This window comes from Neoarius graeffei, chromosome 24 (genome assembly GCF_027579695.1).
Source record: "Neoarius graeffei isolate fNeoGra1 chromosome 24, fNeoGra1.pri, whole genome shotgun sequence".
NCBI classification, from domain to species: domain Eukaryota; kingdom Metazoa; phylum Chordata; class Actinopteri; order Siluriformes; family Ariidae; genus Neoarius; species Neoarius graeffei.
In genome coordinates this window covers 40709742-40733515 of record NC_083592.1, presented here as the reverse complement: position 1 = coordinate 40733515, position 23774 = coordinate 40709742, and the positions used below count along the sequence as shown (strand labels likewise).

Below are 23774 nucleotides of genomic sequence, written 5' to 3'. Positions count from 1 at the left end.
CATTCGAGGAACTGCAGATTTTAGCATTTCCGCATTGGCTTCATTTTTCAGGACAGGAGGTTGCCGCTTCCTACAAACACTGATAAATTCAGGTATAAAGATTTTAGTGTGGATGCCTTCTAAAGTGTTTATAACTTGTTCATGTTACTTACATTGGCAGCGGCCATGTCTGTCTTTGTAATGCTGATCTGGACAGTCAGAAATACATTTCCCATGGTGCAGTGCATAGCCAGTGGGGCAGCTCAGGCAGTTGGGGTTATCAGGCTTACATGTGGCACAGGATGGGTCACACGCTACATCATAAAACATGAATACATTAATGAACTGCAGTGAGCGGAGTAAACGCAACTGGTTTATTAATATCTAAATAGGATGGCAATGCAGAAATAACACATCATGTTTCACAGCTTTCAAAGACAGCACGTCTAAACAAGATGCACACACTATTCTGCAACGTGAGCAGACAAGCACGACATCCTTCAACACAAAACAACACCATCACTTAGCGCGCAAGCTGTGTACAAACGTGCTAAACCTTCTCAAATTCAACACCATCCAAGCTGATGCTTAGTCTTTAAACTGACATTCATGATTTTGTTGTCATGCTGCAGCTTGAAGCTTCTTCACAGACCCTCCTGCATGTCTGTGCACCTACTATTGTCACAGATGATTGAAACTAAGCCCCCTGTGGAATTCCGAGCCACTAGCAACACCAAACATCAGCCTGGATGTCTAGTGACTGGCTGCCTGTTTTTTTTTTCATATTCAGTTCCTGTGAAAATACTGAATTATTCAGTGACAAAAATGTTCTAAAACTTAATAACGTGATTTAAAAATGAACTGCACTTGGATGGTTCATTCTAATTACAGATCCAGTAAGTGTTCAAGATTAATAACACAAAAGTCAGTCACTTTTTTTTTTATTTAAAGCAGACTTTTAGCTACAGAACCTGTGTGGGTAACGAAAGGAGTTCTTATGGTACATTTTATCACCTATTGCTAATTTTGAAATATATAACAGCCAATATGACAATTTAAAGAAACACTCTGCTAATAAAATTCAAGTCAACTCAGTGCAAGTTAAATTTCATATTATATTCATAGACCTGTTGAATTCTCCATTCTGATTGGTCAGAAGGTGTTGATGCATTTTCAATAACAGCAGCTCAGACAGTTAGCTGTAAGGCAAATAGCAGGTTTATTTGAACCTATTTGACTGGTATTCTGGTCTCACTGTAGTAGGGAAACCCCGGTGTATGAAGTTACGTAGTGGTGAAAGGGTTAATACGTTCATTTTAATATGTTACCTGTTATTTAGTATAAATATGCAGGTGATTATAGCAAATCTCGCGCACTGATTGGTCGAGAAATTCGGACTATTTCTCGATAATCACCTCGAACGACTAGGCAAAATGGCAGCCAATCGTTTTGTCACCGTAAGTGAAGAAGAATTACAAATTATGAAAGAAAATGCTGTTCCTAAAAGCATTAAAAGATGCTATGAAGTTTGGTCTAAAACTATTCAAAGGTAAGGTGGAACGGGGATTTATTTTCTCTATTTCAAAACAGTATTTTATGTGAGTCGGCGTAGATACCGGACAAGTCTGTGCGCCGTTATTACATTTGCAAGCCACTTTTGAAGTTTGAAATAAATGATTTTTTATATGATTTTTTAAAAATCATCACCTGTGTATTTATACTTAAACAATTATCTGCCTCAGGCTCAGTGAATAACATACTTGCCAACTTTTCAAAATTCTCATGGGGGAGAAAAGTGCGTGAAAGACATTATCAATTGGACGAGGGTATGATGCGCGGTTGAAACGATAAAAGCAGTGGATCCCAATTAATTGCAAACCATTTGAAATTTATACAATTAAAGAGTTTTTGAATTGGTGATATTGTTCTATCGGTGACTATAGATTATGGGATTCATGTATCAGGCATGAGAGAGCTCAGAGTGGAAAATCTGTAATAATACTTTTGTCTTGAATTTTAATATAATAACAATGAAAGGAAAGTCTTAAATCAGATTTTTAGCTGAAAAATCTCAGGCCTGAATATTGTATACATACAGAGACCCACAGAAAATAACACAAGTGATGCTTTAGAAGAATGTTTATAATTTCTTAAAATAGTCACAGTGAATGAAAGTATTATTGGATTGCATCACATGTGTTTTCCTTCTGTAAGCTCATGCAAAAATACAGAGAACTATAATATCATATATAAATTAAATTTTAATAAGAGTTGACCAAAATAGTAACAACTCATCTCATCTCATTATCTCTAGCCGCTTTATCCTGTTCTACAGGGTCAATTAAATAAATACTGCACTGTCTTAGTACTACTAAAATGCATCGCTCTCACTAAACACTTTCCAACAGAATTTTTAAAAACCACTAGAAATATTATCCAAATCCTATCGGAATGCACCAAAGGAATTTGCTCATTTGCAAACTTGGACTGAAAGTTTTCAAACAAAATTTAAAAATGGCACTATAAATACTACCATACTATCAAAATATACTCCGCAAAGAAATTCACTCGAATGCAAAATTTTAGTCCTACCAAAATACACTCACTAATAATCTTTCACTTAAAGTGCTGATGACACGTTTTTGACATCTTTGGCGATGTTTTATAACATAAAAAGTAATTCCCGATGATCCATATATTAATTCACGAAGGCGCCTATTTTACAAGTTATGATAAAAAAACGTGGCTATTTGGGCAAATTTGACAGGGCTGCAGCACCCAGGAGACGAAAGAGGAGGAGGAGCTATATGACGTCAGCGAAAGAACCTTCCTCCTAACTTACCAGTTTGTTGTTGATGCGACAGGTGTTCAGTTTATCATTATTAGTATTTTTATTATACATTTTATATATATATATTAGTTATTATGCCTTCGCGTTGTGTTGCCGGCTTTTGCTCCAAAACCCACAAGGATGGGGTAAGTTTATTCAAGTTTCCCAGAGATCCCGAGCTGCATGCGAAGTGGGTGAAGTAAGTCAGGCGCACTCGTGACAAGTGGGAGCCCTCACCAACATCCGTCCTGTGCTCTGAACACTTCGATTTGGATTGTTTTGACACCCTTCCCAGCTTAAAAGAATCTCTTGGGTGTTCAGTTCAGCACAAACGTGTCTTACTACATCAGCAGTGCCTACACAGTGTTGCCAGATTGGGAGGTTTCCTGCCCAGTTGGGCGGTTTCAAGTGCATTTTGGTGGGTTTTGAACATATTTTGGGCTGGAAAACATCAGCAGTATCTGTTGCCAGATACTGCTGAAGTTTTCCAGCCCAAAATATGTTCAAAACCCACCAAAATGCACTTGAAACCGCCCAACTGGGCGGGAAACCTCCCAATCTGGCAACACTGCCAGTATTCCGGAGGGGGTCTACTAGTAGCTATGCCGGATCCAAAGACAGTCCTCCTGTCAGAACATGTGTTGTGAAACGACATAAGATAAAGGTACGTAGAGCTATAGATTCTACATGATAATCATAAATGTAATCATAATGTCGGCGTGATATCAGTCATGTATTTGCTTGTGAAAGCTTGCGGCTTTCATGTAACTGCCGCCTAGCAACGAGAGGCAAAAGGTAAAGAGGGTAGGCTATCATAGATTCTATTCGAAAGAGATCGACACAATTCTAGACTCCCAGAAGAGGAAGAGCTAGCACTAGAGAGTTCACCGGGGTTTTCATGCGCCATTTCCATTGAGTAGAACCGGAGTAGAACAGCCAGTGAACCGCAGCGTGTTCTTCTGCTGACATCACAACATGGCCGCGAGCCACGGACCCAGTTTTCTTGCGCTGTGCAATTAAAAGTTGGATATTCGCGTAACAACAGCTTCTTTTCACGTAATTATAACAGAAATCTAACATGTTTGCCATGTTGTATAGTTTATTTAAGAAATTGCATAGAGTCATGTTCGTGTCATCAGCCCTTTAAAACCTCAAAACTCTATCAAAATCAATCACTTTCCAGATAATTCACTTGTAAACTTTCACTTAAAACTTTCAAAGATAAATTCAAAATAGCACTAAGACACTACCACACTATTCAAATACGCTTATCGAACAAATTCTCTGTCATGCAAAATTTCACTAAACACTTTAGAAGTTGTACAGTTTGTTTCTGAAATGGTATGGAAGACTAGTTGAATTTCACACTCAAATTGTCCATTATATTCTGATTTAAGGAATCTTTAAATACCTTAAATCAGAATAAAATGTGTAACTGGCTGGTTGAACATTTGATTATCCATGGAAATTCATTCTCCCATGCAACCTGGTATTTGCATTCATATTTTTGCCATTTGGTATTGGGTTTAGTGGCCATGATGAATGACTGCTTGTAAAAAATGTCGGACAGCCTGGGTGAATCCTACATTACGGAAGTGACTGTCGTTCTGTTCGTTGATTGAACAATCAGTTCACTGAAAAATCAGTTCATTGAAAACTCAGTTGACGTCAGCAGTGTTTCTCATACGATTCTGATTGGACATAATTGGGAGTATTTTTAACTTGGCAGTAGGGATTTCCCAAAACCGGGAGATTATCCAGTTTTTAACAAATACGATCAGGAGGCAGGAGACAGAGGCTAAAATAGGGAACCTCCCGCTGAAATTGGGAGGGTTGGCAAGTATGGAATAAGAACCTCGACTTTGTCTCCGTTATTATTCGCCGATATTCACTTCACCTTTGGTGAATAACTGTTATATAGTAACAACACATTCACAGGGAGATCTCTGGAGGACGGTCCACATAAAGAGACCTTTTTTTTTTAATGAAAAAGTGAAGTTTCTTGTACGGAGATGTTTGTTTAGCATTTATGAGAGGAGTTTCCAGTGTCGGAGGTAAGGCTGTGACTATGTTTTTAGACACAGGAAAGTCTTCAAGATGGAGGGTTTTGAGATTTCTCAGTAACATGACAAGACAAGCTGCATGTCTTATTAACTTGAAAAGGGAGAAAAACAGGCTGGTGAGAGAATGACTGTTTACAGCTGCTATAGCAGAACTGATAACACTGGGGAACACAATTTTTGTTGAGTTAGGTCTGACAGCTGTTTTTAACTAATTTTTGGGTGCGGAATCCAAAACTGATCTCAGTTTTTCTCTATCATGTCAAGTTTTTGAACTATAGGATCCCCGTTTTCTTAAAAAATATGAAAAATACTGTATTTAACAGATATGTGCTTGTTTTATAAAAATTTACAAATATTGACATACAATGAAATATGAAAGAAACAGGCATGACTGCAATGTTTATTTAACACTATTATGTTTTTACAAAGGATATGGCAACTGTAATTATAATTGTGTGCAAGAAGAAGAAACCTTTATTCGTCACATGCACACTTCAAGCACAGTGAAATTCATCCTCTGCATTTAACCCATCTGAAGCAGTGAACACACGCACACACCCAGAGCAGTGGGCAGCCACACCAGAGCGCCCAGGGAGCAGTCAGGGGTTCGGTACCTTGCTCAAGGGCACCTCAGCCCAAGGCTGCCCCATGCTAACCTAACTGCATGTCTTTGGGCGAAACCGGAGCACCTGGAGGAAACCCATGCAGACACGGGGAGAACATGCAAACTCCACACAGAAAGGCCCTCGCCGGCCACTAGGTTCGAACCCGGAACCTTCTTGCTGTGAGGCGACCGTGCTAACCACTACACCACCGTGCCACCTGTGCAAGTAGTTGAAGTAAAAATTTACGTTTATAGCTCTTTCTGGAGTGTTCAACTTGAGGACTATCGCGTTTCATGCTCCAACAATAGTCAGCCATCATATGTACATCCCATCTACCCTGATAACGTTCTTCCATAACCTTCAAATAGTCTTACGACAGTGGAATTTTGCTTATCTGGAGGGTAAGCTGTGGAGAAAAAACTTGACGTGCTAGAAAAAAAAAAAAAAAAAAAAAAAAAAAAAAAACTGACTGCAATTTTGGAATCAGCATGCCAATTTTAGTTTTAATCAGCATAAAAATCTAACTCAACAGAAATTTTTTTTCAAATTGTTCCCCAGTGTAATGTAAATAGTTTCACGAACGCTCCACAACATTAGACATAACTATAAACAAAGAAAAGTGTCATTGTTTACTGAAAAACAAAAACCGTTAGCATTGGCAAATTGCTATGGAAAATTTCTTTTATTCCTTACTTAAATCACTTAAAATTATATATTCCTGGTACTTTCAGGGAAGTAAAAAAAAAAATACATGTAATTATTCTATCCACATTCACGCGCTCTGATTGGCTACTGTACTACTAGGCCATCAGCTTATATACCGTGAGTAGCAAAAAACACAAAATGGCGGAGCGTGTTGCTGAATCAACCGAGGACAAAATAAAAACTCTACTCAAAAACAAAACCGCAAAAAAATACAAAAAAAAAGGCAATAAAATATGGAATAAAAGTATTTGATGGTAAGAACATAATCTTTTTTATTTTTCAAGAATTATTATTAAAGCATTTTTCACAAATTGCTATGGTTATTTCGCCGATTTATTTACATTTTAAGCGGAAATGATTTTGTCAGACGTTTTGTATAAAGTTTTTATTTATCAACTTTGTAAAAAATAAAAATGCTCCGTTTCTCAAAATCCAGTGAATGTGGATAGAATAAAACAGTTATTCCACTTAATCTCATCATACATGGCTTATAGCCAACTCCGTGCTACGCGCCTCGTCGGTTATCAGCTCATGTACGACTCGATTTCATGGAATAACTGTTAAATGTATAAATTTGTAACATTATGACAATGTGTGCTACAGGAAATTAATACATTTATTTACGGGTATAATTAATAATACCCGTATTGTGTCTCAAATCCACACAATAACATGAGAATTAGTCAGTTGTAGGCTACAGTTGCTTACCATAACAGTGGCCTTGACTGACGTAGAAACCCGGCCCACACTCTGCCACACAAAATCCGTCCCTCAGAAGATGAGATGGCTCGGCACATGACAGACAGTCCTGAGGACCCGCCCCTTGGCATGAGGAACAGGAGTCATGGCAACCTGCAATGGAAGGGGTGAAATATGCCATTCAGAATCCGGGTGGCATCTATTCAGGGATAAACTCTGCTTCATAAGCCTTGGTGAGAACTTTCAGCAGCGTGACTTAGACTACATGCCAGTATGAATTGGAACAAAAGGTGACCTTTCTGTGAAACTCGGGCTCTATAAAACACACGCACACACACACGGCCTAATTACAGTACCTTCTTTTCACACAGTCCCCATTGAACCACACAGTAAGACGTCAAGCTGAGCTAATAGAGAAAGCGCTGACTAGAAGCTAAATTAGTCCAGATTTCTCCTCGATAAGGGAGATGACCTACCGAGATCTAACCTTAAATTACCTCGCTCCGAGCAGCAACTATAATCAAAAGCTTAATCACCGTTTTTCCCCTTGACTCAATTCTGCATTTTTAATTAGTTTCTATAAAAAGCTGGCGCTTGAACGGATGAAAAAGATAAACAGGATTGTAATACATGTTACAAAAATTATAGTGAGTAGTCATTAATCTGACAAAACCAAAAGGTGGTAAAATGTATTAGAGGGTTAGGAAAGCAGGTCTTCTTGATGGTTCTTGGGGTTTAAGGCATAAATTAACTAAGACGTACTGTATATTTGTCACGGGCTTGGAGTTTCCCCTGTTTCTTAATTTACCAACCGTCACTTTATCTCCAGCAAACTCCATACTATGAATAGTGTGTGTGGCTCTATGCCAGGATTTCTTTTTTAAAAACACCGTTATAAACCATTACATGAAAATCATACATATATGGACGGCTTGTTAACATCTCGAATTAGTTTTCCAGCTTCTTTTTTCTTCACACTTCCTTCCTCCCTCCACTTAAAACTGCAAGTCAATATAAGATTTCTCATTCCTGCAACAAATACGAGAGTGCTGCGCCTGGAATCATGTTGCATTGCGGACTGTTGGTACAGTTCCTGGCATCAGAAAGAGCGAGCAATCTGTTTTATGTTTAAAGCCTCGTGTCACCAGCTACACTGCAAGCCCCAGAAAAAGAGAACCCAAAACTAGTGCGCCATAAAATATAATAGCGCTGACAGACTGAATAAATATGGTGTCACAGATACAAGTCAGAGAGAGTTATTGGTTACTGGAGTTCTCTTATTATAATTATCCATGCGTAAGAGTATATTTATCTGACCCATCTGAGTGATTACTGATGAACTGCAGATGCAAAAATAAAATAACATAAAAAATCTCTGCAGGTTGTTCCTAAGAATTACGTTTACACTGGACACACCCTGTTAGCAGAAGCTGTCTAAAGATTTTTTTCTATAGCAAGTATACAATAGCATTAAAAGTATAAAATGACCCTTTTAACAAGCCTGGTTTAAAAAGTACAGCATTTTCCACAAAAAAATAAATAAATAAATCACTCGCTGCTACAGTTACCGGTACTATCAAGTCACATGTTATGTCCTACATGAAAATGTTTGTGATATGCAAAAAGAAATTGTCAAAGCTTTGTACAGTTAATGTATTTAGATTTCTGATGCTGCGCCACACTGTTAGCATAAACCTGACTATTCAGTTTCTGCCTTTCTAATTCTGTAAATCCTCCAGGTCGTGCTTTTACATACATGCTCCATTTCAGTTAGATAGTTATTCACTCTTGCATGAAAATATTATACTTTTTATTAATATTAATCCCCGTCCCCAAATCCCATGCACACTTCTACATCTGTGGCTCTGATTCATCCTGATGCTCTACTTCTGCTTGGGGCTTTTGCATTTCCCAAAAATAATTTATGCCCAAGACTCATCCTTGCTTCAGTGGATTTCTGTAAAGCTGCTTAGTGACAATATTTACTGTTAAAAATTTTTACAGAAATAAAACTGATCCGAATTAAAATGTTACTATACCTTTGGTTTTCCCATCAGCGAAGAGTTAAATAATATTAGCTGGTGTTGAGTAATCTATCAGATATATTCCATTCAGCTAGCATGATACTGAATGAGTAGAAGATGAGTTCAATATCATGGTAGCTGAATGGAATATATTGGATATACCACGAAGAAAAGCCATTATTATTCATCTCATCTCATTATCTGTAGCCGTTTTATCCTGTTCTACAGGGTCGCAGGCAAGCTGGAGCCTATCCCAGCTGACTACGGGCGAAAGGCGGGGTACACCCTGGACAAGTCGCCAGGTCATCACAGGGCTGACACATAGACACAGACAACCATTCACACTCACATTCACACCTACGGTCAATTTAGAGTCACCAGTTAACCTAACCTGCATGTCTTTGGACTGTGGGGGAAACTGGAGCACCCGGAGGAAACCCACGTGGACACGGGGAGAACATACAAACTCCACACAGAAAGGCCCTCGCCGGCCACGGGGCTCGAACCCGGACCTTCTTGCTGTGAGGCGACAGCGCTAACCACTACACCACCGTGCCGCCCGCCATTATTATTATTACACATTCCTTTCGGGTGTTCGACGCATCTTTCTCTTTCAGAATTCTCTCAAAATCTTCCGTATTTAACAAAGCAAACCTGGTGGCCACGTTTGTTTACAAATTGTCACAGTCACTCGCTGGCGCAGAAGTTTTACATCTCCGATGTGTGACGTCATGTTGTCTTGACAACCATGCTATATCATAAACCATATTCAACAGTCATTCTTCACTGGGCAGAGTGATGTAATACACATAGGATAAGCGATATGATAATATTGCATGCTATCAAACCAAATAAATGAAACCTGCTAGAAGGGAATAGAATACATGTTTTTATTCCATCGAAAAAGTGTCCTGTATGTATAATAAAATCAGCCATATTAAACCCATTAAAATGCTTCCCCTGAGCCGGAGATTCCACCTGCATTCGCGATGTGCATTTTGGACAAATTCAACTTCTGGTCAGAGTTCATTACAGAGTGGAATGGAACAGCGACAGGAACTGCTGTAATTGCTTTGGATGGTCTAGTGCTCCTGTCACACACCAGTTAACACGATTGCTATCATACAGTCCCTTCAGAATTGAAATGCCCCCAGACAGCTAGCTTGTCAGGGCTGGGATGGTTTCTATTAGGGTCCCTTGATATTCATACAAGTTAGAGAAAGGTGCAGTAAGAGAGAACTCGAAAAGTAGAGATGAAAGTGGAGCAAAGAAAAAAAACCCTGAACTTTTGAATGTCAAACTAAGATGGGGGGAACGTCCCCCGAAAATATTTTAATAACATAACATGCAAAACCCTGCATTCTAGTACTTATTTTCACTAAAACAAGTTATAACTTTTAAGCCTTTTTCTTTCATGTACATTAATGATTAACATGTCAAAAATATCAAATTTAATTCCCCGAGTTAATGAGTAATTTTCAGGAGTGCATTTAGAAAACACGGTGATTTTCCTGCTACACAGTTCATTACTTTGAAAAATAGACAGTTGAAGGTAAACTCAGCAAAATCCCAAAACAGTCCTGTTAAAAAGTAAAGGACTGTTAGAGTTTCTAAAGCTTTCAGGTTTCAGTGTTGGGGACATTGAGCCTCGTTTATCAATCTTTTAGTAGAGTTGTGCGTTTGCAGAAGCTAAAGTGAACTAAACATTTCCAATTCATATTTATGCGAGTTGAAGCCAATTGTTTACATTAGTTCGTATTGTCTGTAAATTTAAACACCAATGAATACCAAATTTCTCATGTAAATCAGGGGCGTAGCTAGGATTTTTCAAGGGGGGGGGGGGGGGGGGGGGGGGTGTCACACACTGACTGGCAGCCTGAGTGCATTATGTAACAAAAAATAATTACCATTGCTAGTTTTAGGCAGCTTAGAAACCGGCTCTTCCATTATTGCTGTTTCTTCCACGTTTTCTTGATGATGTGTTCTACAACCCCGATTCCAAAAAAGTTGGGACAAAGTACAAATTGTAAATAAAAACGGAATGCAATGATGTGGAAGTTTCAAAACTCCATATTTTATTCAGAACAGAACATAGATGACATATCAAATGTTTAAACTGAGAAAATGTATCATTTAAAGAGAAAAATTAGGTGATTTTAAATTTCATGACAACAACACATCTCAAAAAAGTTGGGACAAGGCCATGTTTCCCACTGTGAGACATCCCCTTTTCTCTTTACAACAGTCTGTAAACGTCTGGGGACTGAGGAGACAAGTTGCTCAAGTTTAGGGATAGGAATGTTAACCCATTCTTGTCTAATGTAGGATTCTAGTTGCTCAGCTGTCTTAGGTCTTTTTTGTCGTATCTTCCGTTTTATGATGCGCCAAATGTTTTCTATGGGTGAAAGATCTGGACTGCAGGCTGGCCAGTTCAGTACCCGGACCCTTCTTCTACGCAGCCATGATGCTGTAATTGATGCAGTATGTGGTTTGGCATTGTCATGTTGGAAAATGCAAGGTCTTCCCTGAAAGAGATGTCATCTGGATGGGAGCATATGTTGCTCTAGAACCTGGATATACCTTTCAGCATTGATGGTGTCTTTCCAGATGTGTAAGCTGCCCATGCCACACGCACTAATGCAACCGCATACCATCAGAGATGCAGGCTTCTGAACTGAGCGCTGATAACAACTTGGGTCATCCTTCTCCTCTTTAGTCCGAATGACATGGCGTCCCTGATTTCCATAAAGAACTTCAAATTTTGATTCGTCTGACCACAGAACAGTTTTCCACTTTGCCACAGTCCATTTTAAATGAGCCTTGGCCCAGAGAAGACGTCTGCGCTTCTGGATCATGTTTAGATACGGCTTCTTCTTTGAACTATAGAGTTTTAGCTGGCAACGGCGGATGGCACGGTGAATTGTGTTCACAGATAATGTTCTCTGGAAATATTCCTGAGCCCATTTTGTGATTTCCAATACAGAAGCGTGCCTGTATGTGATGCAGTGCCGTCTAAGGGCCCGAAGATCACGGGCACCCAGTATGGTTTTCCGGCCTTGACCCTTACGCACAGAGATTCTTCCAGATTCTCTGAATCTTTTGATGATATTATGCACTGTAGATGATGATATGTTCAAACTCTTTGCAATTTTACACTGTCGAGCTCCTTTCTGATATTGCGCCACTATTTGTCAGCGCAGAATTAGGGGGATTGATGATCCTCTTCCCATCTTTACTTCTGAGAGCCAGTCATGTTAATGACCTATTGCCAATTGACCTAATGAGTTGCAATTTGGTCCTCCAGCTGTTCCTTTTTTGTACCTTTAACTTTTCCAGCCTCTTATTGCCCCTGTCCCAACTTTTTTGAGATATGTTGCTGTCATGAAATTTCAAATGAGCCAATATTTGGCATGAAATTTCAAAATGTCTCACTTTCAACATTTGATATGTTGTCTATGTTCTATTGTGAATACAATATCAGTTTTTGAGATTTGTAAATTATTGCATTCCGTTTTTATTTACAATTTGTACTTTGTCCCAACTTTTTTGGAATTGGGGTTGTAGAAACGGCACTAAAACTTAGCTTCGAAGCCACAAAATGCAACTTTGATGGAAAAAAATATAATAAATTGCTTACCTCTCTTGACGTCGAAAGAAGGAGGAAAGTTTTGCTTGTTTTGACATGGTGAATTATTAACACGAGGAAATACTTGTAATTTGCAACTAAAAAGACTGCAGCTACACTGGCAGCTTGAACATGCTTTCTAGTGCGATTGTGTTGCGCTTGCGCAGAACGGTGTCAGTCCTGCGTGCCTTAGCACGTGAGCTCTGGCACGCGCGTCGTTAACAAAGAACACCTATCTTTAATCAATGAACTATGTTTGGGCTATTTAAGGACTGCGCCCATGCAAGGACGATGCGAAGTATTACGCCACGTCTAGGAACGTGAAAAATCCGAAAAATAAATTTCTCCATTCGGAAAACCGGAGATTTTCAAGAGTTTTGTCAAATATCCGGATTTCCGGGTAAATCCGGAAGACTTTCATCCCTGTCGAAAAGATGCCGAATCCCAGGAGCTGTGGATGGTTCCACTTGTCTACTTCCTCCTAATATTATAATAAAATATTAGCTGAATGTGTGCATTGGTTTCCAATCTGGCTACTGGTTAATACACTTTAGGATTGAAAACTAAAGAGCGTAAGCATGGAGTAATGTGTTTGCTCTCTAATCCTTAAGTTTTATTTTGAAATCAATCATAGATCATGTTTTGGTGTTTAATCTCAAACAGTTTCATTTCATAAAATTGAAAATAAAGAAAATTAATTTTTGTCAGTCTAGAACGTTCTAAATTAAGAGCATTAAATTCAGTGAGTTAATGTCCAGTCAATTCGAGATCAAACTGATGCTTGTTCATGACTGAGGTATAAATTTTAATTAGAATTTCGTGAATTGGATTTGAAAGGTGGCGGCACGGTGGTGTAATTGTTAGCACTGTCGCCTCACAGCAAGAAGGTCCTGGGTTCGAGCCCCGCGGCCGGCGAGGGCCTTTCTGTATGGAGTTTGCATGTTCTCCTCGTGTCCGCGTGGGTTTCCTCCGGGTGCTCCGGTTTCCCCCACAGTCCAAAAAGCATGCAGGTTAGGTTAACTGGTGACTCTAAATTGACCGTAGGTGTGAATGATTGTCTGTGTCTATGTGTCAGCCCTGCGATGACCTGGCGACTTGTCCAGAGTGTATCCCGTCTCTCGCCCATAGCCAGCTGGGATAGGCTCCAGCTTGCCTGAGACCCAGTCAAACAGGATAAGCGGCTACAGATAATGGATGGATGGATTTGAAATGTGCTGTTGACTTCAAACCTTACATCCAAACTAGAAAAGTTGCAATGGCAGAAATAGTCTCTACATAAAAGCAAAGTGGAAGTCTGTGTCAGTAGGGCGTGATCAAGCGTCAGCTGTGGGCAATGAGGAGTCAGGCAGAACCAGCTAGTAACACATGATGAGGGTTTTTTTCTTTCAGTCAGGCACTGCCCAAACTGATGATCACATCATCAGTTTTATTTGGCAAATCAGACACAAGGTACACCACCATTCTTGCCGGAGCAGCTGGGGGTTAGGTGCCTTGCTCAAGGGTCCCAAAGCTGCTTCTCTAACCATTAGGCCATGGCTTCCCTTTACCAGTGTTTGATTACTGGCAATTTACTTTCGTGTGGGTTCTGTGTTCTTTCAGAGAGAAGCCAGTGATCAGGGAGTGGGAACAGAGTTACCCAGCACCATGTTTGTGTATGGGAAAATAAAAAGAAGCTAAATAATCACCGAAAGGTTAAATTCGAGAGAGGAAAAAAAAAATCTTGAATTTAAGCCCATCTCCCTGTTCCTCATTCCCTGAGCTGTCCAAGTGTTACAAAGCCATATTTTAAACAATGCATATCTTCCTGTAAAATGTTTAAATGATGTGCTTCCAAAGAAATATTACAAATATCATTGTAAAGGGGCGGCACGGTGGTCTAGTGGTTAGCGCTGTCGCCTCACAGCAAGAAGGTCCTGGGTTCGAGCCCTGGGGCCGGCGAGGGCCCTTCTGTGTGGAGTTTGCATGTTCTCCCCGTGTCCGCGTGGGTTTCCTCCGGGTGCTCCGGTTTCCCCCACAGTCCAAAGACATGCAGGTTAGGTTAACTGGTGACTCTAAATTGAGCGTAGGTGTGAATGTGAGTGTGAATGGTTGTCTGTGTCTATGTGTCAGCCCTGTGGTGACCTGGCGACTTGTCCAGGGTGTACCCCGCCTTTCACCCGTAGTCAGCTGGGATAGGCTCCAGCTTGCCTGCGACCCTGTAGAAGGATAAAGCGGCTAGAGATAATGAGATGAGATCATTGTAAAGCTTAGAAAATATCAGATAGGTCTCGAGATCATCGGATACTCCAGGTTTCAGTATCTGTATTGCTATTGGAAAAGAAAACGTGGCATCATGCCATCTCCCGGCTGAATACAGTTATTTGAATATCTGAAAACTGAATTATTTTAATCTGAACCAATTTGTATTCTGAAATAAATCTCATCTGCATATCTAAGATTAATAGCTCTAACTTCAACACTGCTTAAAATTTCATTATTAAGAATTCAGTGGCTTTTCATTTTGCAAGCATGGCTTTTTCGGAGTCATCTATGAAAAGAACGAGCTGTGTGGGATTTTTTTTTTTTTTTTAAAGTACAGAAGATCGAAGAGCACTCACTCAGGCACTGTGTGTGGTCCTGGTATAGTCCCGTCTCGCAGGCGGCCACACACTGCCTGCCGCTGAGCAGCAACGACCCACCACATGCTGTACACTCAAAACTGTTCTCACAGGTGGCACAGGATGGCTGGCAGGCTGACAGCAAGAGAGAGAAAATAAATTAGGGCATAACACAATTGGAGACTACACAGGAGATTTAAAGCGCGCGTGTGTGTGTGTGTGTGGTTTTTTTTCCCGGGGTGGGGTGGGGAGTTACCAAAATATCCATGACAGATTGAAACAGTACTAAACCTGCTGTGACAACCTAATTAGCATTTCATTTTTCCTTTTTATTCTACAGTGAAACTCAAGCCACAGGAGGTACAGCAGTGGAGCAAGCAGAGGACAGGAACTGAACTGATGACACCAAAAACACAAGGTCGCTCTCAGGGTGCATTAGATGCCTGTCAAATGATGTTCGAGCCCACCTCTGATCTCAGAATGAAAGGGGATATTTTCAGAACAGAAGGAACCTGTTCTGACCTGTTGGTTTTGAGTCACGCTCACATACATGCTCCTTTTACCTCAGAAGGGAAAATTATACTGATTATCGGCCTGAATATGTAGGCGCAGGGTGTGTTCAAGTGTGCGTTAAACATGTGTGCATTTGTCTGACACATTTAAAACACACCCATTTGAGACACACGACCCAGGCCTACTGAGCAGAGACATCAGAAACAGGTTTCATCAACACCTTTATCCTGCATGGATAGCTTTATGACAGAGAAACAGCTATTTGGCACCAAGCATTTATGGGATTATAAATACTGCAATAAGCAGGAAGATGAGCGCCAGAGATAGGGATGTGTGTGTGGGTGCGGGTGAGGTGAGAAAAAGAAAGAAAGAGAGAGAGAGAGAGAAAACACGAAATACATAAAGCAGCGACAACAAAGATGAGCCAAAAAATCTTCACTGCCCAGCATCAGACAGAGAAAAAATAGAAAAAAAAATGTAGATGAGAGACAGATGTATATATAAATTCAGAAGAAAAAGTTCTAGAAAAGAAAAACTCTGAAAAAGTGTACCTGCACAGACTCGGCCATGAGGGAAAAAACCGTGAGGACAAACATGCACACAGCGTCCTTTCCAGAGAAAAGCTCCAGGGTCTTTACAGCTATTACACTGATCCGGTGTAGCGAAGCATGTCAAACAGTCTGGATGACACTGGACCGCTGTCTCCACACACACACACACACACACACACACACACACCATTAAATCAAGGTGACTGGACTCAATATAATCTTGAAAATTATAACAGGTGCTGCTAAACTCAAAGTGCTTTGTCTCCAGGATTAAAAAATCATTAGATATTAAAGGTGCAATCTGTACATTAGTGCACATGCTATAAAACTCACAGAATTTGCATTAATGAATGTTAAACATAGTCATACACCACCTGGAATGTGTAGATCTGAAATTACCTGTTGTCAGGCTTGTAGTACTCGAGTCCAGGACTCGGACTCGAGTCCGACTTGTGCCCCAACTTGACTTGGACTCGAGCACTGATGACTCGGTCTTGGACTTGGACTCACGTATTAACTACATTAGGACTCATAAATTGGAGATGAGGACTCTGATTTTTTTTCTTAATTTTTTTTTGTAACATGCCATAATAATTTGGCACAAGATATTTATATCTACATTAATTTTTATACTAATTTAGTGCAAGAGTGTCACCTGCGCGCCTTGGCACGTGCATCAGATAGACTCTCACGCATGTGCCGTAAGCAGCTCACACCTGTACAGGATTAAGGTGCAATTGGTGCGCCTATATAAAAACTGTGAAAACGCATTTACTTTGTGAAGTATTGAGTTGCGTTGCTGACACATTACCGAGCCTTATTTCCTTGTTTGGTTTCCTGATCCCTGAGTTCCTGTTTCTCGTCTTTGATTCTGCAGAGTCTACGATACCCTGTTTGTGCCTCGCTCGACCTACTGCCTGTTTCACTGTTTTACGATTTTGCCTGCCGTTCTGGATTGTTTACCGTCTTTCACTTGTATTAATAAACACACCTTCTGCACTTACATCCATCTCCCAACCATCTCTGACAGAATACTTTGCACTCCCTGACAAAGAGAATGCACATTCACCTGTTCATACGTCATGTTCAGGAACAAACTAAACGTTAATGGTGCTAAAATAGCCACCGTCAAATGGTGTGGTTGGAGTCTTGTTCTCGAACTCGACTCAGATCAATAGTGGACTTAAAGGATATGGGACATGGATTTTTTTCTGGGTATAATTATGTATAAAGGACATAAGAAATGCCATCTAAATCACTGCAGGGCGTCAAAAATGTGAAAATCATCACATTATTCAAGTTTTTTTATACATCAGCGTAAAACAATGATTCGTTAATTAGCTAAGCGGTCACGTGACCCGTGACATCACAAAAACTTTTCAAGGAGCCAGCGCTTGGGTATCCAATGTAAACAGGTTACCGAAATGGACACCATCGACAGTGACATTCCCGATGTTTCACAGAGATGTGAAGTTAGACCCTATCAATTCGAACCGATAGCTGGAAATTCACATGAACATAGATCTTGTCTTTACTCTGACGGGTCAGATGATTCTGAGAGTGAGAGTTCATTCAATCCCCATGAAACTGAAAGCGGTCGGCTCGATAACACTTCCTGGTAAGTTAAAAACAATTCTGCTCAAAGGCTAATGATCTGTTGAAAGAAGTATTATTTTTGTATCATACATTGAAAGTTCATCATAGATCTAGCTAAAGTCCGTTGCAAGCTAGTTTTTTTTTTTGCTGATATTTTTCGAGATTGATTGAGATACAATGCTTCCAGAGTCCGAGATGAAAACATTCAAAATGGCGAAACGAGTCAGAATTATGATAATCAATAATTGATACACCCAAAATTATAATACTAATCCTTACCGCATGAGGCCCATGGTAAAACCACACTTCCAGGAGGGGCTGCCGTCTGCCTCCCAAGCCGGCCGAGAGCGCTCCTCGTCGGGCACGGCCAGGCGGGCGAATGCCCTGGTCCGTCCGCCCTGTCTAAAAAATAATGGTACAACTCCGAGTGAAGGTATCAATGCGCTGTCGAAGCGCGCAGAAGGTGATAGTACGCCTGTCATTATAGTGCGGACTTTCCATAGCATAGAAAATCGCCACGTTTCAATTTGTGTAACTGAACTTGTTTCATGTCACTGGTCATATAAACCTATGTAAACAGGAAAAACGTGGAAGAGTTTGGTCGCATCTAACTACAGCCCCAAAAAATACCATTGGCCATGCTGAGCCTAGCTACATTGCTAACAGGAGTAACAGCGCGTCTGACTGACTGGGAGGTCGCAATACACCATGATGTTCAATGTACGTTAAACACTCTAAAAACGAAACAATTTTCTTGTCATCCAAGACACAAAAACTATTTTGTCGCATTCGTCATCATGACGATTCACACTTCTCCATATTCATCTACCGGCTTGCGCTGTACCCGAAAGTTTTTGTGATGTATGATCACGTGACAGCAGCTCTTCCGGTTGTAAAATATGCATATCGGAGCTCGAGCAGAAATGCCATATAATCATCACGAATATAACGATTTTGCTGAATTTAATAGATAACTTTGTATTTGTTGATGCAATTATTTCATATTTTTAATGGAAAGAAACTGATATAGCGTGTATTTATGTTTCATGTCCCATATCCTTGAACTCGAAATTTTTAATAACTTGGACTTAACTTTGACTTGAACACTGGGGACTCGATACTGGACTCAGACTTGAGGTTTAGTGGCTTGACAACACTGCCTGTTGTTAATAGCTGTTTAGCCTCAGAATACATTTCATTCAGATAAACAAAAACCAAACGTTCTACAAAATCTGGCAACCAACTGCTGAGCAATAAATAGCACAGAATATACACAGTACCACTATACCAGATTAGCTGTTCAATCTCATTCAAATTTGTTTCTTCTAACTTATCGTACACCATGTCTCATTTGTTTATGTTCCTTTTTTCATTTTCTTGTGTGACTGAAAATCGTAATAAACATTAAAGAACCAGTTTGTAATGTTCAAGTGTTTTTAGACCTTTAATAAAACATACAAGTTTAAAGACTGTCAAAGTTATGCAACATACAGCATCTGCAGCATTCCCCCTGGGTTCTGAAAAATGTTCTCCACTTTTTTCCTTGAAAAATCAAGTCAAAGAAGTATTTTTCACTTTTTCTTCACTTAGTCTGTATTTTTCTTAGTTACTGACTTATCAAAGTGGGCCAGGTTTATACCAACCAAACTGGCACAATTCAAATATTTGTACAGATACAGCTCTCTCCATTACATATAAAATTTGGGCTCCACTCCAGACTCTAATCAGAAAGACTCTGATTTTGGGCAGCCTGTGCACCATCAAGCTAAAATAAACCTCTTTAGTTTGAGCTTAATGAAGATTATTTTAGCATGAAATTATTCAAAAGAGGTATTCGGACTCCTTTTAGCCTTTACTTTAACACAAAACTTGATTTACAGTTGAACAGAGTCATGAAGAATCTTGGAACAACCAGTGAAGGAATTCAATTTTCCCGTCAGTTTCCGAACCGGGCGGCACGGTGGTGTAGTGGTTAGCGCTGTCGCCTCACAGCAAGGAGGTCCGGGTTCGAGCCCCGTGGCCGACGAGGGCCTTTCTGTGCGGAGTTTGCATGTTCTCCCCGTGTCCGCGTGGGTTTCCTCTGGGTGCTCCGGTTTCCCCCACAGTCCAAAGACATGCAGGTTAGGTTAACTGGTGACTCTAAATTGACCGTAGGTGTGAATGTGAGTGTGAATGGTTGTCTGTGTCTATGTGTCAGCCCTGTGATGACCTGGCGACTTGTCCAGGGTGTACCCCGCCTTTCGCCCGTAGTCAGCTGGGATAGGCTCCAGCTTGCCTGTGACCCTGTAGAACAGGATAAAGCGGCTAGAGATAATGAGATGAGATGAGTTTACGAACCAAACACGGAATGACACCGCATTTTTTATCATATCGCCACGGGGACTCAACATGCCACGCCCCCCAAAACATAGCTCCCTTCAGTCATTTGCCAGGCTGACAGCACTTTCATTTTGGCGTTTTTTTTTTTTTTTTTACTGACCGCTGTATTACTGACACTGTCTGGTGTGCTGGGGGACAGTGAGGGATTGGAGTGTTGGTTTTTGTTTGTTTGTTTTTTTTTTACTGACCCCCGCCTCCCCCATGGCTGTTTCAGCCCTTAAATCATCTTCAGTGCTTGAAGAAGCCCACCCAAAAAAAACATGCCAGCTTAGTCTACGCTATTGTTTGGTTCATACAGAGATAATTTCACCACTACACCAAGCTGATTAAGACACACTGCGATTGGTCAAAAGCCTGGCGCTCATTTGGTCATTATGTGTCGTCGATTTTTATTGGTCACTAGCACGTGCTCATTGTTTACACTCTGGCTTCCCTCAATCTCTTCACTGCGGTTGGATTTTGGCAAATGGACGCATTTCTAGAAAAGATGACTTATGATAAAGATGATAAATACAGTAGTCACTGTGACGACTGCTAGTAATTTCTTTATCAATGATTATGTTCGTCAATAACGAGCGTGATGAATGCCAGCAGGGACCCTGTATCTGGCTAACTTGTTTCTTTCAAGCTTCTGTTTACTTTTTTCTGGTCCAGAAATTAGCTCCACCTCCTTCCCTTAAATCGTGATAAAATGGTGAGACGTACACATTTTTCTCTTCACAAGCAAGTGGGGTCAACTGGAGAAAGTGGAAGGTTTGCCAATGATTTAATTTCAATTGCAATATAAATTTCAGGCAACAGAAAGCCGTAATAATACACTGCACCTTTAATGAACAAACACAATTGGCGAATTTCTTCTTGGCACCATTTTCTTGTAAATAGTGGGATTGAATGTGTGTAGGAAGGAAAGAAAAGCAAGAAGACACTAGGATGCTGAGTGTAATGATACTGACAGGTGGAATTGTAGTAGAGAGACTGAATATCTGGCAACACGCGTTCATGTTCAACGGCAGCAGATGTTTAGCATATGTTCGTAAAATAGTTATCACAGCTTTAATAAACTGACTCAATGGTGCAGGACCAGAAGAAGGGCTAACCTGAACCATTTTTGGATTCTTCAGATCATTTCTTAGAAAAACCCTAATTTAAGAAGCACACAGGGATTTTAAAAACAAAAAACAAACAAAAAAACCCCTGTTGACTCCCACAAACCTAGTAAAAACCACTAGTACATTTTCACCAAATGGCTTCAAGTACCCCTCCTAGAACTGCCACCTTATTGTGGTGGAGGGGTTTGTGTGCTTGAATGATCCTAGGAGCTATGTTGTCAGGGGCATTATGCCCCTGTCAGGGTTTCCCAAGGCAGACAGGTCCTAGGTGACAGGCCAGACCAAGAGCAGTTCACCAAAAACCCCTATGGAGAAAAAAGCAAGGACCGTGACATCGCCCGGTATGACGCAGCCGAGGCCCCACCCTGGAGCCAGGCCCGGGGTTGGGGCTCGTATGCGAGCGCTTGGTGGCCGGGCCTTTGCCCATGGGGCCTGGCTGGGCTCAGCCCGAAGAGGTGACGTGGGCCCGACCTCCTGTGGGTTCACCACCCACAGAGGTAGCAGTAGGGGATTGGTGCAGTGTGGATTGGGTGGCAGTCGAAGGCAGGGGCCTCGACGACCTGATCCCCGGACACAGCGGCTGGCTGTTGGGACATAGAATGTCACTTCGCTGGGGGGGAAAGAGCCTGAGCTTGTGCGGGAGGTTGAGAGGTACTGGCTAGAGATAGTCGGGCTCACCTCCACACACAGCTTGGGCTCTGGAACCCAGCTCCTCGAGAGGGGCTGGACTTTCCACTTCTCTGGAGTCGCCCGTGGTGAGCGGCGGCGGGCTGGTGTGGGCTTGCTTATAGCTCCCCAGCTCAGCCGCCATGTGTTGGAGTTTACCCCAGTGAACGAGAGGGTCGCCTCTCTGCACCTTCGGACTGGGGAGAGGGCTCTTGCTGTTGTTTGTGCCTACGGGCCAAATAGCAGTATAGAGTATCCGGCCTTCTTGGAGTCCCTGGGAGAGGTACTGAGGGGTGCTCAGACTGGGGACTCCATTGTGCTACTGGGGGACTTCAATGCTCATGTGGGCGACGACAGTGACACCTGGAGGGGCGTGGTTGGGAGGAACGGCCTCCCCGATCTGAACCCGAGTGGTGTTTTGTTATTGGACTTCTGTGCTAGTCACGGTTTGTCCATAACGAACACCATGTTCGAGCATAGGGGTGTCCATAAGTGCACGTGGCACCAGGACACCTTAGGTCAGAGGTCGATGATCGACTTTGTAGTCGTTTCATCTGATCTCCGGCCCTATGTCTTGGACACTCGGGTGAAGAGAGGGGCTGAGCTGTCAACTGATGACCACCTGGTGGTGAGTTGGATCCGCTGGCAGAGGAGGAAGCTGGACAGACCTGGCAGGCCCAAATGTATGGTGAGGGTCTGCTGGGAACGTCTGGCTGAGCACTCTGTTGGGGAGGTCTTTAACTCTCACCTCCGGGAGAGCTTTTCCCAGCTTCCGAGGGAGGCAGGGGACATTGAGTCTGAGTGGACCATGTTCTCTACCTCCATTGTGGATGCAGCTGTTCGGAGCTGTGCCCGCAAGGTCTCCGGTGCCTGTCGTGGCGGCAATCCCCAAACCCGGTGGTGGACACCGGAAGGGATGCCGTCAAGCTGAAGAAGGAGTCCTATCGGGCCATGTTGACCTCCGGGACTCCTGAGGCAGCTGACGGGTATCGGCAGGCCAGGCGTGCTGCAGCTCGGGCAGTTGCGGAGGCAAAAACTTGGAACTGGGAGGAGTTCGGGGAGGCCATGGAGAAGGACTATCGGTCGGCCTCGAAGAAATTCTGGCAAACCGTCCGGCGCCTCAGGAGGGGGAAGCAGTACTCTGCCAACACTGTTTACAGTGCGGGTGGGGAGCTGTTGACCTCGACTGGGGACATTGTCGGGCGGTGGAAGGAATACTTTGAGGATCTCCTCAATCCCACCATCATGTCTTCCACTGAGGAGACTGAGGCTGATGACTCAGAGGTGGACTCGTCCATTACCCAAGCCGAAGTCACTGAGGTGGTTTGCAAGCTCCTCGGTGGCAAGGCACCGGGGGTGGATGAGATCCGCCCTGAGTATCTCAAGTCTCTGGATGTTGTGGGGCTGTCTTGGTTGACATGCCTCTGCAACATCGCGTGGCGGTCGGGGACAGTGCCTCTGGAGTGGCAGACTGGGGTGGTGGTCCCTCTTTTTAAGAAAGGGGACCGGAGAGTGTGCTCCAATTATAGGGGAATCACACTTCTCAGCCTCCCAGGGAAAGTTTACTCCAGGGTACTGGAGAGGAGAATTCGACCAATAGTCGAACCTCGGATCCAGGAGGAACAATGCGGTTTTCGTCCTGGTCGCGGAACACTGGACCAGCTCTATACCCTTCATAGGGTGCTCGAGGGTTCATGGGAGTTTGCCCAACCAGTCCACATGTGCTTTGTGGATCTGGAGAAGGCATTCGACCGTGTCCCCCATGGTATTCTGTGGGGGGTGCTTCGGGAGTATGGGGTTCGGGGCTCTTTGCTAAGGGCTGTCCGGTCCCTG

At 42.0% G+C, this 23774-nt stretch overlaps 1 protein-coding gene across 2 annotated transcripts in view; it reads right to left on the bottom strand.

Moving 5' to 3' along the window:
- fras1 (Fraser extracellular matrix complex subunit 1) overlaps positions 1-23774 on the bottom strand; it is a 311268-nt gene that overhangs the window by 170962 nt on the left and 116532 nt on the right. For both annotated transcript variants that reach the window (XM_060907238.1, XM_060907239.1), the window contains 4 exons: positions 16192-16338; positions 15128-15262; positions 6891-7034; positions 153-293 (listed from right to left, as the gene is read on the bottom strand). In XM_060907238.1, the coding sequence (XP_060763221.1) occupies positions 153-293; positions 6891-7034; positions 15128-15262; positions 16192-16338 (567 nt within the window). The remainder of the gene's footprint in view (positions 1-152; positions 294-6890; positions 7035-15127; positions 15263-16191; positions 16339-23774) is intronic.